We start from the raw sequence: 14,454 nt of genomic DNA, 5'->3' as shown, positions 1-14,454 counted from the left end.
CTGAACTGCAAGTACAGGAAAACCAGAAATTGCCAATCTGCTAATAGACTTTGCGCACAATGGAGAGCTGTCCCAAGATGATGAAGTGCCTACATCACACATTTTTCGTAATTTTTAGTAGAAAAAAGATTGTCAAGAAGCACTATAAAAGACAAGATTATTTTCTGAAAGATTCATTGAGACTGAGTCATTGACTCATAAAATCATAGAATGCTTTGAGTTGGAACAGATCTTGAAGATCATCCAGCTCAAACCCCTTTCCTTAGATACCATTCCCTAAATACCTTCCCCTAGAGCTGCTCCATCCAGCCTGGCCTGAGACTGAAATGTTAATGACTCAAAAAAACAGCCATTAGCAAAAGCAGAAGGTGCTCTGTTGAGGCCACGTTTGCACCCCCAGCTGAAGGGGTGGTTTTTGGGTTTTTGGGTGCGTGGTGGTAAAATCTCTGGAAACAAAACAACCCCAGTGCAGAGAGGTGCACACCCACCACCAGAGGATGAGCAGGACAAACTCACCCCTGTTTAACAAGCTGGGTTGTGAGCCAGATTGGGAAGTCAGTAACAAGCAGATCCTGTAAGGCATGACAATACTTTCTTATCATGATAATTTCTTTCTTTACACAATTGGCCCAGGTGTAAAAATCCCCAATCCCATTCACATTCACACACAGGCCTGAGGGTATTCATCCGTTCTGAGGGCCACAACTACGAGGCAGAGGCAGCAGTCATGTCTTAGGAGGGAGTCATAGGCCAGCAGAGACCCCGGAAGCATTCTCAGAGTAATTTCTGGGGCCTTTGACCAGAGGACTGCTCATGATGTACAGTGTACCATCAGAGAGTGTACCTGTCTCCCCCAGGGATGTTTGACAACCCTTCTCTCCCATTCTCTTCGCCCACCAAACTTCCTTCCAAAAGAAACACCCCTTCATTCAATTATGATAATACATTCTTTTTATATGCAGATAACTATGTAAGAAGGACTGGGAGAGACCTATGAGCTATGCATGCCAGTATCCTGCAATCACACGCCTATCTTCATAAATGTATCATTCTCTGTCTTAAAAGCAGTCTGCTTTTTCCTGGCAACCTCTGCATTGGAAAGCCATTGCAGGGTAGCCCACTCCTAACAGAGCCTCTTTAATTCCAGGCTACACTGTTTCCCTCACTTGTTTTTTTGTGCTAGATTTATCTTTCAGCTGTAATACCATCACTCTTGATTAATAGACATTTGAAGTATTTTTAGATGCCATTTGTATCTGCTCTTGGTCTGCCACCCCGAAAGATTAAAAGGACACAGGCTTTCTTTACATGACACATTTTCCATCCTCTTGTTTTTCCAGTCTGCCTGGTAGGGTACACTCTTTTCCCTATCAGTTCCATTTTCAATTAAGATTTTTGAACACGGGTGACCAGGTTTGTACTCAGTATTCTAGGGAAGGTCTCACCAGTGCCTTGTATAATGGCAGCAATACTTCCCTATTTCTGCAGCAAATGCCTCTCCAGACACATCCTATATCACATTTGTCTTTTTCATGGCTGTCTCCCACTGGCACATTGAGCCTACCTAGAACTCCTCGCTGCTTCTCCTCCTCTGTCATTTCCAGATGATGAGCACCTGTGAAGCTTGGTAAAGCAGAAGGGTCAGCTGCATAGAGGACTGCTCCTACTGCATCTCTTTATTTAAGACTGCTCAGAGAAAGGAGGAGGCATAAGTGAGACTGTAACAGCTGTCACAGCAGTTGTTACAGCCAGCAAAGTCCTGTGAATGCTTCCCATTCCCATTCACTGAGCAACCCCCGAGAGCAAGACCAAGCCACGAGCAAGAGCATCTTTGGAGCACTGAACACCAGCTTCAGGAAGGTTCTCAGCGGGGGAGGAAAAAGTGAGAAAATATCATTGGAGTCACATACAACCTGCATGAAACCTGAAAACTGATATGACATAGAGAATAGAAAAGCTATTCTAATTATTCCTAAAAGCTTGGATGAAAAAAGCAAATTTGCAATGGAGGTGGGAATTTTTTTATTCAGGCAAAGACGTGCATAGTTAAATGGGAGGATGACATTAACATTTCTTTAGAAAAAATATTTTCATTGAAATATTAACATTGCTGCTCATACGACGTTATAAAATGAGCATTTTTTTTTTTTTTTAATAATATTGCTTATGTGCTGGAGATGGGAAAGCCTGGTAACGATCCTCATTCTTTCAGCTGCTATTTTTTTGTTAGGTGGCCAGACACACCATCATTAATACCACAAGAGGATTCATGATTATTTATTCTAAAATGGGTGCAAATCGGACTTCATACCTAATAACCTTAAAGCCATGCTGAAACACAAGATAGTCTATTATCTTTGTATCATATATGTTTTCTTCCCACTTTAGCAGAAGACTGACAGTTTATAACACAGCAGTGTGACTGCCTCATTTGCACATTTACAGTGCTTGATAAAGAGTTGAAATGCTTGATTCCCCAGAGGTTCTCCTTGTTCTTTTCCCAACAGAAAATGCCTCCGTATATTTCAATACAGCTGTGACAAATTTTTCAAAATAACGGATAGCTAGCCTTTAGATAATGCCTTTCATGAAGAAGAACATAAAAACATTTTACCCTGGGCTCATGCAAATTATTTCACTAGGTGTCAGGCAACACAGAGCACAGGCTGGAATCAGAGTTAACTATTATTCCACATTCCAACTCTTGCCCATGGTCCTGGACCAGAGTTGTCCTTAATTACCATTACCATTTTTCATCAAACATATCCTAAATTACAGTAAAAAAAATCAAAACAGAATTGCTGAAACCCCTTGAAGATGAACCTCTAAACCATACTGGACAGATGGCAGATTAAAACATGCAGCTAAAATTCCATATTGCTTTTGCTCAGGAAATGAGGTAACACCTTTGACCAGCACATCAAACTCAATGTTTTCCCTCAATGTTAACAGCATTCTCTAAACCCTAACTTTTAATAGCAGCTGTATCACCTATTCTCATTTATGGTGTTACTGTAAATTGTGCTACAGCATATTTGTTATAAAATTCTTCAAGTATAAGGACAATAACGGAAGAAAATTACTTCTTCAAGCACCAGCATTGGGGTATTTTTAAAAGACAGATTTGATTGAAAGGTAAAGATTAGCTTAAAATTCCTCCACCCCTTCTTTTATTTGAATATGAAAAGAAAGTGTAATACAGATGCTTACCTTGATATGACTTTAAAAGACAGTTTGGGTCAATATAATTACTGTAGAACAGCAGACTTGTTTTTTAAATCCTTAAATATTTGTACTTACTGATTTTACCCTTCAGATGTATTTTAGCATTCTGGGGTAATCAGCTAAATCCAAACTACAGATGCACAAGTAGCCACTACACAGTCCTTCCCCTAAATTTGTACACTGTGCATATGACAGGTTAATCTCTCCCAAAACAAGGAAAGATTTATTTCTGCAATGTTTTAGAACACAACCACGTGAGTCAAAGTGACCCCACAGAAGAGCTTCTTTGCACTCCATGGCAGGTTTATGGACATGTTGTAAATGTCAGACTACACCATTTTTAATAATAAAAAAAGACACTATAATACTGTTTCCTTGTAACTGGGACAGAAAATCATTTGGTAAGAGTAAGAACATTTATTGGTTTTGACATAAAAATTTCTTCCTGTGCAGTGGAAATGCTGTAGTCCAAATACTGGAAGAAACGTGAAATCTCAAGGGCTATGTTCAGTAACTCCTGGTTCAAAAGCAGACGTGGCAGGTGCATTATTTAAGAGCTTGTCAGAGATGATCTTCTACAGCACACCGCTCCAGGATTCATCTCTTGCTATGTTCTGGGAAGGGGATTCTCATGTAAATATATGGCAGAACTGGCTGGCTGCACATCAAGCCCAAACTGCTCAACCCTCTTCAACACCACTGTGGTCACTGCAAAACATGAGTAACAGAAAAGCTCTCCAGTACTGAAGGCAAACACCCTCCTACATACCATGTGAGAGCAGCTCTTTGGATGAGCTATTCAGAGTGTATTTGCTCTGAAAAATTCGAAGTGGCATTCTTCTCAGTAGCCATACTTGATGTTCTAAAGTGTTCTTGTATCGCTGTATGCAGTGTTAATTTGGTGCCACAAAGATGTAGTATATTCAATGTAAACGAGAAACAGTGCAGACCAAGTTCTGCTTTAAACTTCTTGACTCCTGCACATACAGAAACTGTATTATATTTTATTTTTTCTATTTTATATTTTAATTTAATTTTCTTTCACAATACAAATCCTTGAGAAGCTAGTCACATCAGGATTTCAGTTGGAATGATCAGAAATAAATAGAGTAGTAACAGAAGAAGCATTTATTTGTGCCAAGGACCTAGCATGCTTTTATAGACTATTGTCCAGGCATATGTAGACCTGCATAGATACCTTCCTGTTTCTCCCACACACCTATCAACATTTCAGGAAGAAGGAATTTTATATGTGCTTCAGGTGCCAGAATTCAGTGCAATACACAAAATCCAATTTGAACTATTCCAGTAAAGACTTAAAATCCCTCATACATGAAAATCATGGCTGGTAAAGTAAATTTTATTTTCTTTTTATGTAATGGAGTAGCTTAAGAAATAGGAGAGAGAAATCACTTTTGGCTAGAAACAGATAAATATAATTTAAAATTTCTTATCTTTAGAAAACACTGATTTGATAGGAAGTGTTCCCTTTAAGTGTTCCTATACTGGCCAGTCAGAAAAGATATAAAAATTAAAAAGAAATGTCTTTCTTAGTCAGTCACCGTACTAAATAAGATTTGAGAAGAGGAGAATACAGAGAAAGAGATGGTTGTACCATCTTTGGAGTGTGTTTGCCACAAGTTTGTGGCACGAAACACATCTGCATCAAAACACTACACACAAAATTGCTGTGCAGTTGCAAACAAAACTAATGAATGAAAAAGGAAGGTAACCCTCTGTATGCGTAACAGAAAAACAGAAAGTAGCTGTGTACCGTCTCTCACTTGCACTCAGCCCTGAAGGGAAAAAATCATGATGACTACACATTTAACTGCAGTAATCCTGGATTAAAGTATCTGATTCCTACTCTGTTTACAAGCCATCAATACAAACATTAATAAGCAGATATATGGCAGGATGCTTCAGAAGTATATTACTTTGCTGTCAAAACTAGCTCTGTTACAAATTCAGGTGTATACAATGTTTTATTCTTTTTAAAGGAATGCTTTATCTTAGATGTTTTAAGTAATCTCATGCCTGAACTACTACATAAAAATACGACATCCTCTCCAAACATTAAGCAGGTGGCTTCTCTCTTTTTAGTAAACGCTGTACACCCTAGCCTTTTATATTTTTGAGTGGCTTTGAAAAGACAAGGTGTCTCCAATATGTTTATAACCAGTAAATTCTATTTCTTCAGACAAGAGTAAATATTAACAGAAGGTATCTGTACCATGTTTACTTTTATGGAGCATTATTGTATTAAGTAGCACAGAATCTTAGTATAAGTGAAACCTTACATTATTCTGGGGGGAAATCTGGAAAACTCTTCACTGTTAACTCTACGGAACTGGTAGCTCTCACGGAAACTTCCCTCTACACTCTCCCACATCAACACGTATTACCTAATCACTCAGAGTACAAGCAAATTACTTCATCAACTTACATTTTGTTTTGACATTTCAGGAAAACCCAAAATATTTCTAAGCTTGGGGTCATGTACCAGCAATCACCACAGGCTGGCATATCATGATAGGCTTACATGCTTGGGGATTTCAACCATGCACAACATCATTTCAGAAACGGATTATAGAACAACAAAATTCAAATTTTTCTTTGGATTTTTTCTATTTCCTTTTTTTCCTGTTACAGACAGCATAACTCCTCCCTCTATCACCCCTCTCAGCAATGCATTGATTAATTTGCACTAGATCACTTTAACTTGTATTCATTAACTTCATGGAAGCTGGGCTAAATCCTTGATCTAAACCCAAATGTCAGTGAGAGAAGTCTGTCTGAAGCACAAACAGACTTTAGGTCTGGATGAGGAAACCCTGGTGTGATGCTGCAGTGCAGCACCCCTTCCAAATCATGCTGAGCTCCACATACTCACTGGGCATGTGAGCAGTAATGGTCCTCAATTTCTCTCTCTCCCAAGGTATGGGATAAATATGTCAGACAGGAAACCACAAAACTGGGAAGAGGCAAACTCTTAGGTGACAGGCGAAGTCTGATGCCTCCAAGTGTTCAGAATCAGTGCAGTTAGGTAACGTGAGAAACTGTAAATTCATAGGTTTCACTATCTCAGCTGAAACTCTACATTGTGTTTCAGTGGCAAAACAAGTATGTGTAGTGATATGTTCTGTGACTGAACGGCTGCACGTGTGACTGAGATTATCACAAGCACGAGAATGAGGGAGGAGGAAAAAAAAAAGAAAAATGCATCTTAGAAGTTACTTATGTTTAATGCTTAAAAGTCTGAATGCACAAACAATAATCTACCATTATAGAAGTACTGGTGGTCAATACAATGCATTAGAACTATGTACAATGACACAGTTTAGTATCAAAATCTTTCTACAATGTAGAGTATTACGAAACTGTTAATGACATCAAACACTAAGCACTTAAGACACCATTTTTTGCTACCACATTTGGAACTTCAATAAACAGTCCATTTTAACTTGCAGCATCAATCCATTTCTAGTATGAAATTAAGTAATTTTCTACTTATACAATAAGATTTATCTACACGGGTCTCTTGATTTTGATCCATAGCAGCAAAGGCACTGTACATCAGCAGATCCACAGACTTAAAGATTTTTTTTTAAAGCATTCAAAAAAGAAAAAAAAGTCACAGATCATAGTTTAACAGCAACAACAACAACATAAAAAGGTAACACGTTGTCTCTGGCACAATGGCTCAGTCTGCGTCCGTCTTAGGGACATCCAATCAAGACTTGGATTGAACTGCTGGCGAACAAAGCAAGTCCTTATCCCAATGAGAATCCATTCCTTTTTTTATGTCGGAATGAGTACTCTTGTAAATCCTACCTCAGAGGTCATTGCTTTTGTAGTTTGTATATTGGTAGGCATCCATTCTTATTTCAGTGCAGTTTCCAAAGAACATATCAAATATTTTTCATAATCTCTTGTAATTGAAAAATTGCCCAAAGACACATATCCCCATTTTCAAGGAAACATTGCAAAAGTTTCCAGAAGTAACAAAGGTGATTCTTTGAGGCAACTTATTGTACTCTCTGCAATATAACAAAGAGAGGTGTTTATATTAAAAAACCCAGCTTGACACCAAAATGCTTTATGTTTATCAACAGAAAAGCATTGAGAACAAATCTGTACACAAGATGCTATATTAACATTGCAAATATATAAATTAGCACATTCTTACTTAAAGTGAATTTAATTTAGATGTGAACTGGATTTGCCATTCATCACAGGCATGTAGATCACTGGCTACAGTTTGCAATTTCCTAAGTTTCCAAGACTGTCTAAAATAGTTAAGATACAGCATCTTCCCACCAAATAATTATACTGTAATAACACTTAGAGGTCTCATCCAAGAACAGGACTAAAAAATATAACAAAGTTTATTTTTTTAAATAGAAACTACAAGTCTATTTAGTGTAATTTTAATTATCTCCTGAACATCCTTCTCCAAGATCCCCAATTTATCCACCTGCAAAAACACAAGTATATGATGCATCTTTCAAACTAAAGCCGGGCCAGACAGCTTTATTTAGACAGTTCATTGTTAGGAAGCCTTTTTTAAACAAAATAAATACATTACAGCTATAATACATAATTAAAGAGTCAAGGTCACCGTTATGTATGCTTATTCCATCTTCTTCCAAGTAGATATCTGACAATTTGGTATCACAAGTTCTTAATGAACATTCACAAATCAATAGCAAGTTAAGAAGGTAAAAATAAATTCTACAACTGTGATGAGCATTTAAGTTTTCAGTTTAGAAAGGAAAAAAAAAAAAAAAGAATATACAGCAAAGTGCTAGGAGAAGGAGTTCTGTCTGCATTCAGATTTGTCTCTAATAAATAACTTCATAGACTGTAGCTTTCTTGTCCCCAGAGCCAGTGACAATGTATTTGTCATCCACAGAAATATCACAGCTAAGCACAGATGAGGATTCTTTGGACTACAAGAAAAAAGAAAAGGAAAAAGACAATTATGTCTTTCCAATTCTTCAATCCTGAAAGGCTTGAAGATTAATTGGAAGAATTTATAGATAGGGAATACATGAAAAGCTCATTAAAGTATCAGTACCATAGAGGCAAAATTTTTTTAAATATTTTGTTCCACAGAAAGATCTATTTTAAAATAAAGCCCTGGTAGAAAGGGAAGTGAATATTATGGACCTACAGGTAACCTATCAATCAAACAATAGAAGTAGTTCTTCTACATACTTTACAAGAAATGAGCATTTATTAATATTTTATGTATTCCATTTGCATAAAAATGAATGAAAACCCATCTTCTTCCCATTTCTTCTGTTGTAAACAAGAAATTCACACAGAGAAACACTTCAAAGCCCCACCTACCCACAGGTATGAAACAAAGAGACCACAGAAATATCTCTTCACTGCTTCCCCAAACAAGAAGACAAAAGCTTTGCACAAAGGAATTTACATTATCACAGAGGACTCAAGTAAGAAAAGACACTGTGGTGGAACAGGATACACAACAGGTGAGTAGGAGCTGGATGGGACACAGGGTATGGCAGGTTGCAGTAGATCTGTCTCTTCTGGCTTTGCTGTCTGTTCTAAGATGAAGTGTATGCATTGCCTCACTCACCTTGCTGTTTCAGTGCGTGTTTTCTTTACATAATATATGTCCACATAATTTTCTGCCTGTTACCACAAGAGCCAAACACTTTCCAATCATGCTGTGTTTTAACAAAGACACCTCTGTTCACTGCACTAGAAGTTTCTTTATCTACCCCTCAGTAAGAAAGCTGTACTGGAGTTTTGAACATCATTTTTAAGAGGGATGTGCTCTTGTTAGGATTATTAGAAATTAATAACCTCTACTAGGAAAACGCAGACCCTACCTTTCTCATGTCAAGATAAACAGCACTGTCTCTAAAAGTGGAGACATGGCAAGCATCCGTACACGTAAGACTAGTAATTTAAACTACAGCCAGTTAACGGTTAATATAATAAAAATATTCCCAACCTAGAGGTACCTGCTGGTGAAAGAATGGAAAGACATGCCAAAAATCCCACTTTTCTATAGTGGAACTGAAATGCCATTAAAACGGGGCACAGAGGGACTATAGATAGGCTACAGCTTCCAGTTACACTTCAATGGGCCCCTCCATATCGCTTCAGTCTTCAGCTCAGGAGTCTGCTGGTCCAATCCATCAACACATCTCATCCAAGAAAAACATAACATGTTGAAAATGGCTTCCACTGGTTTAGCTACATTTTGGACCTTCAGTGGCTATTCACCTAACGACATAACTTGGTATTGTATTCCACCAATATGCAGAAGAAAGTGAGAAAGAAGGGTATTAAAACCAATTTTAGATTAAAGGGCTACTTTGCTGTAAGAGCTGAATTAGTGAAATAGTAGAAAGGACAAAACCATTTCTTTCCCTAATTACAAACTCTTTAAGGACTATAGTATTTAGCTGCATTTCCACCTGAAAACTCCTTAGGCTACTGACACACCCTAAGATGTGCAGCTCTACTGCACTGTAATGTCTGTGGAAAACAGCTTCTAGGAGATTATTACCTGGAATATACTGGCTCCATAAGGTGTTCTCCAAGCATTAAGAAGATTATCTTTTCCAGTGCTTACAAACCATTTGCCTGCAACAGATTGTTTAAATGTTATTGCTGCATTTTGTTTTCAAGGAATACACCTCCAGAAACAGATGATCATAACAAAGCATTCACACATATCCAAAGAACAGTAACAATTTCATCTGGTTGCAGTATGATGTTCCACCAATAAACAAGCAGTACATAGAAAAAAGCAGAGTTTTTAAAATAACCTTAATACTTAAATTTAATACCAAATTTTTAATTATATTCTGTACTTTAATAACTGCATTGCACTTTCATTTGAAGATAACTTTGAATCAGTTTTTCGTGAAGGAAAAAACTGATTTAGAATGATTTGCTTACCACAGTGAGCAAACTTGAGTGACAACACACAGCTCTCATGAAGATGCAGCTGATACTTGTCTGGCTTAGTAACATGCAGCACCTCGACATTGCTGTTCTCCATTCCTACTGCCAACCACTCACCAGTTGGACAATAGCCCAGTGAGAAGATCTGTAATTAGCACAGCACATGCTTCAATCAGTAAAGGAATGAACTTGAGATATTCAAAACTGACCCTTGCTACACTGTTAGCACTATGCAAACTCACATTTCTGGTCTACTGCAGTTTTAAAAACATGATAATCCAATTACTAGAGTAATCAAGATAAGTTAGTTCATGCAAACACAGCTGAAAAACTATGCTATTAAATGTTATTAAAACTGCAATAGTGAAGTACTGAATCAAACTATAAAAGTTGATGTCCAAGCTTATCTGACAGCGTTTAGAAGTATTTTTGCAAAATATTTTTGAACTTGAATCTACAGAAATGAGAACCGATTGCAGAGAGGAACATTTTAATCTGGCACTTGTTTTATAAAACTGAATCTCCACTACTCCCATGGGAGAGGTACTAATCTGTCAAAGTCATAATCCAGATAGACATCTAGCTGCTACAAGAAAAAAACCCCAAAAAACAAAAATGAGAGTATGGAATATGAGAATAACTGAAAAATTCTTTGGAATTCTCTTTGAGACTGGTTTTTTTTTGCTTATAAAGGAGAAAATAAAATTAAAAACATGCTTGTCTTAAAAAAACATGAGAAAATTTTGTTAACATGCTAAAGGTTCTGAGACTGAACCTGTGATGTGAAGTCATGTTGCTGTAGCTGTCTCCCTTCTCTGAGATCCCAGGATCTGACTGTATTGTCCAGACCTCCTGTCCATAATTTGGTGCCATCATTAGAAATGTCAATACAGCTCGCTCCATCTGTGTGGCCCTGAAATTGTCTGAAAATATTAAAAGAAGATCAGCACATTCTGAGCAAAAATACAAATACCTTCTTTCAGTCCCTGAGTTGTAACTTAAATTCCAATAGCAATCCCAGACAAATACAAACTCTGGGACAATCATATGAGTTTTTTGATGAACTGATGATGCAATCAGGCCAGAGAGCTAATGTGATTTCAAAAAGAACACTTTAGGAGTCAAGTACTCTGGAAATCTTTGCTGCTGGCTGTGTGATACCCACTACTCAACTTAAAACAGTCATTCCCCCCAGAAGACTATATCATGATGAGCAAAATTACCTTAGTTTAAGAAAAACGTGCAGGTCACTGAAGTTAAAAAAAAAAAGAGCAGCCTAAATGGTAGCATCAGGTAATAAAAGCCTGACTTACATGCAACACTGATATTACATGTAATAACATATACACAGTGCAGTGCACAGAGAAGCTCTGTATGACCAGCTCCTAACATATCAGTGTTAAGCACCAATCATTACTCCTGAAAGCTAAGTCTGCAATGCAGTAATTTACACATATCTTTACCCGAGACATATTCGCTGGATCTCCGATTAAAGAAATTAGAGTGAGAGCAGCGCATTGCATGGAAACAGAAAAAATAATCTGTTCAAGGAATCTACAGCAGTATTGACATCAGCTGATATTTAGGGAATTATAGTTATGGGCTAATCAAAAGCCTGGAACTATGGAACTCTCAAAACCTATAAATAATTATATAGACTTTTGTCAAGGTATTACCATGGCTATGCTGAACAACAAAATACTGGAAGCATCTATGCATGGAGAAAATAGAATACATATGCAAAAGCACATTTACAGCTGTGCTTAAATAATTCTCCACAACCTTATGACCCAGTTTGGTCGACCTACCTTACTAAAGTCTGGTTATGCAGATCCCACACTGCAATGTTGCCATCGCTACAGCAAGAGAAGCAGACCTTGGAATCAGGGCTGATAGCTAGGGCATAGCAAGCTGGAGCAGAAGATGTCAGCTCTGCTTTGATGCGAGGAGTTGGAGCTGCCAGGTCCCAAATGGATAACGTGCTGGCTTCCCCACCAACAATCAGGGTGCGGCCGTCAGGGAGCAATCTGCAGGAACGGATGTAGTTGTCTCTGTTCTGTGGAGACAGAAGCCATCAAGAGATTACTCATGAGGAAAGAAAACAGCATTAACATGAGAGCAGAAATCCATAAAAGTATTGTATTCCCTCCTGGTTTTAATGAGCCATTTATACTTATGACAATGATAAAGTGTATTAATGCCAGAAAATTACATGACATTAGGGAAGTACTTCAACTTGATCTACAAAACTCAGTAGTGAGAGATATTTAATCTTAATTAGCATCAAAATGCAAAGACCTGAACTCAGCCCAAAACAATTCAGGATAGCTGAATTTGACAGCTGGTGTAGAAAGTTATATTTTCATACTCTGTTTATTTCAGCACATTAACCTCTCAGCATGGGAGAGAACCAAATTCCCTGCACACTTTCCCCCTTCCCATTCCAGTGAGACTTGCTGCCACCATCTAGGAGATGTCAGAGGAAAATATTTGGGCAATTTTCTTCACTTGTGCAGCAACTTGTGTAGCAATTCATTTTAAGTCTACACCTGCTGCACAGTTCTCATTTTACTGCCTCTGTAACAAACATCAACATCTTAGCAAGAACTGGTAAATGACAGGAGAAAAGCTGCTAACAATAGTTCATCTTGTTAGCACATTCAAATAATTTGTGAATAACACTCATGGATATTTTTAATTGCCACATTAAGACAGGTCAATGCATTCATACACATACACAGATACAAAATATGTGACACAATTCCCAAATATTCTCAGAGAATACAGCTGCAAGACAGCAATTTTTAGCATGATCGGGTATCAACAAGCTGTAAGATTGCCAGCAAACGTCGAAGTTTAAAAACTTCGTATTTGCTGTGCTGTCTTTGATCTTTCCTCCTACCACAATTTTAGGATATTAAAAATGTTTTGACTCTTTGCAGGAGAAAAAAACCCACAAGTATGATGAGGAACATACTTCAACCCCAGTTCTAATAGAAACAACAACATTAAAAATGCAATACCAACCTCTGATACAATGACAGCAATCAAATACCCACTTGCCCTTTATATCTTAGTGATATCATTGCAATCTTAACACAATTCCCCATCTTCTTTTAGTGTTGTAAGCTGCTGTTCACCTACCAGGCAGTCCAGCTGAGAGACAGGGCTCTTGTTGCCAGGGTGGCTGATGTCCCAAACCTTGACACACCCCTTCCCACCAGTGTACACGTGTCTCGTGGGGTTGCTGATGGTGACTGCACATACAACTTCCCCGTGGTTCAGGGTGTTGATCTGACGGGCATGGCGAGGGATTCCTGGACCGATGAGGGCATCAGGAGGGAAAGGAACTGGCTGCATCTGACCATCTGCACTTACATGAAATGAGTATGCTCTGAGGGGAAAAAAAATTATGGGGATGATTTAAGGAGTTTTACTTCAAGGCTGTTTAGGAAAACAGAATCAAAGATGTGCTTCCCTTGCAGGCATTCAGGTTGTGCCCTCAGCTCAATTTTTTTCACAGATATTTCACAGAATATTCTGAGCTGGAAGGGACCCTCAAGGATCATTGAGTCTTAAGTGAATGGCCATATGGGGACTGAACACATGACCTTGGTGTTATTAGCACCATGCTTTACTCAACTGGATTAATATCAGATATGTTAATCACATAAGGAAAAAGCATTTATTTATCTGTAGCATGGCTCTCCAAGCACAAAGACAGGTGCTCAGCTTTTAATGTGGAAAGTCAAGCACCAATCAAACCAGCTTTTACAACTCACATTATGATGATTTCTGGCATGAGTGAGGCTATATGACACCACTCTTAACTTTGGATGGGAATATCACAGCCTGCAGAGAAGGGAAGGAAGGGTGGGTCAGGGCCTTCTGGAAGACAGAAATAGTTGGCTGATTGCTGCCAGAGCATGGGGGGTAGCTGAGTGCCAGGGGACATTTGGCTGCTCGCTTTACTGACTCTTATGTGGCAGCTTCAGCTGAACTGCTGCCAATCTGTCCTGAACGTACTGTGGGCCCCAGGCCTCCTGAGCAAAACTGCCCAGCACTGTACCTAAGGGTGCAGTGAAACTTCCACCAACACTGAGGAGGTAAGAGTCCTCAAGGCATGGTTGCTGACAGCTGACATGACAGACCAGCTACAATGCACTGCAATGGAATTTTTTTGTTTTGTGCATTGTTTTGGGTTTGGGCTTCATTGTTTTATTGTTTGTTTTTTGGTTGCCTCTTTTTTTTTTTTTTTTTTTTTTTTTTTTTTTTTTT

The 14,454-nt window shown here is 38.2% G+C and overlaps 1 protein-coding gene across 4 annotated transcripts in view; it reads right to left on the bottom strand.

Annotated features, from left to right (window-relative positions):
- Positions 1–6,451: 6,451 nt before the first annotated feature.
- LOC121355756 (transducin-like enhancer protein 4) overlaps positions 6,452–14,454 on the bottom strand; it is a 98,239-nt gene continuing 90,236 nt past the window's right edge. For all 4 annotated transcript variants that reach the window (XM_041471437.1, XM_041471435.1, XM_041471436.1 and 1 more), the window contains 6 exons: positions 13,321–13,570; positions 11,985–12,232; positions 10,952–11,099; positions 10,171–10,321; positions 9,776–9,852; positions 6,452–8,177 (listed from right to left, as the gene is read on the bottom strand). In XM_041471437.1, coding sequence (XP_041327371.1) covers positions 8,070–8,177; positions 9,776–9,852; positions 10,171–10,321; positions 10,952–11,099; positions 11,985–12,232; positions 13,321–13,570 — 982 coding nt within the window. In that variant the 3' untranslated portion in view covers positions 6,452–8,069. The remainder of the gene's footprint in view (positions 8,178–9,775; positions 9,853–10,170; positions 10,322–10,951; positions 11,100–11,984; positions 12,233–13,320; positions 13,571–14,454) is intronic.

Source organism: Pyrgilauda ruficollis, unplaced genomic scaffold, assembly GCF_017590135.1.
Source record: "Pyrgilauda ruficollis isolate IOZ18807 unplaced genomic scaffold, ASM1759013v1 scaffold269, whole genome shotgun sequence".
In the NCBI taxonomy this organism is placed as follows: domain Eukaryota; kingdom Metazoa; phylum Chordata; class Aves; order Passeriformes; family Passeridae; genus Pyrgilauda; species Pyrgilauda ruficollis.
This window is presented reverse-complemented; position numbering and strand designations above follow the sequence as displayed.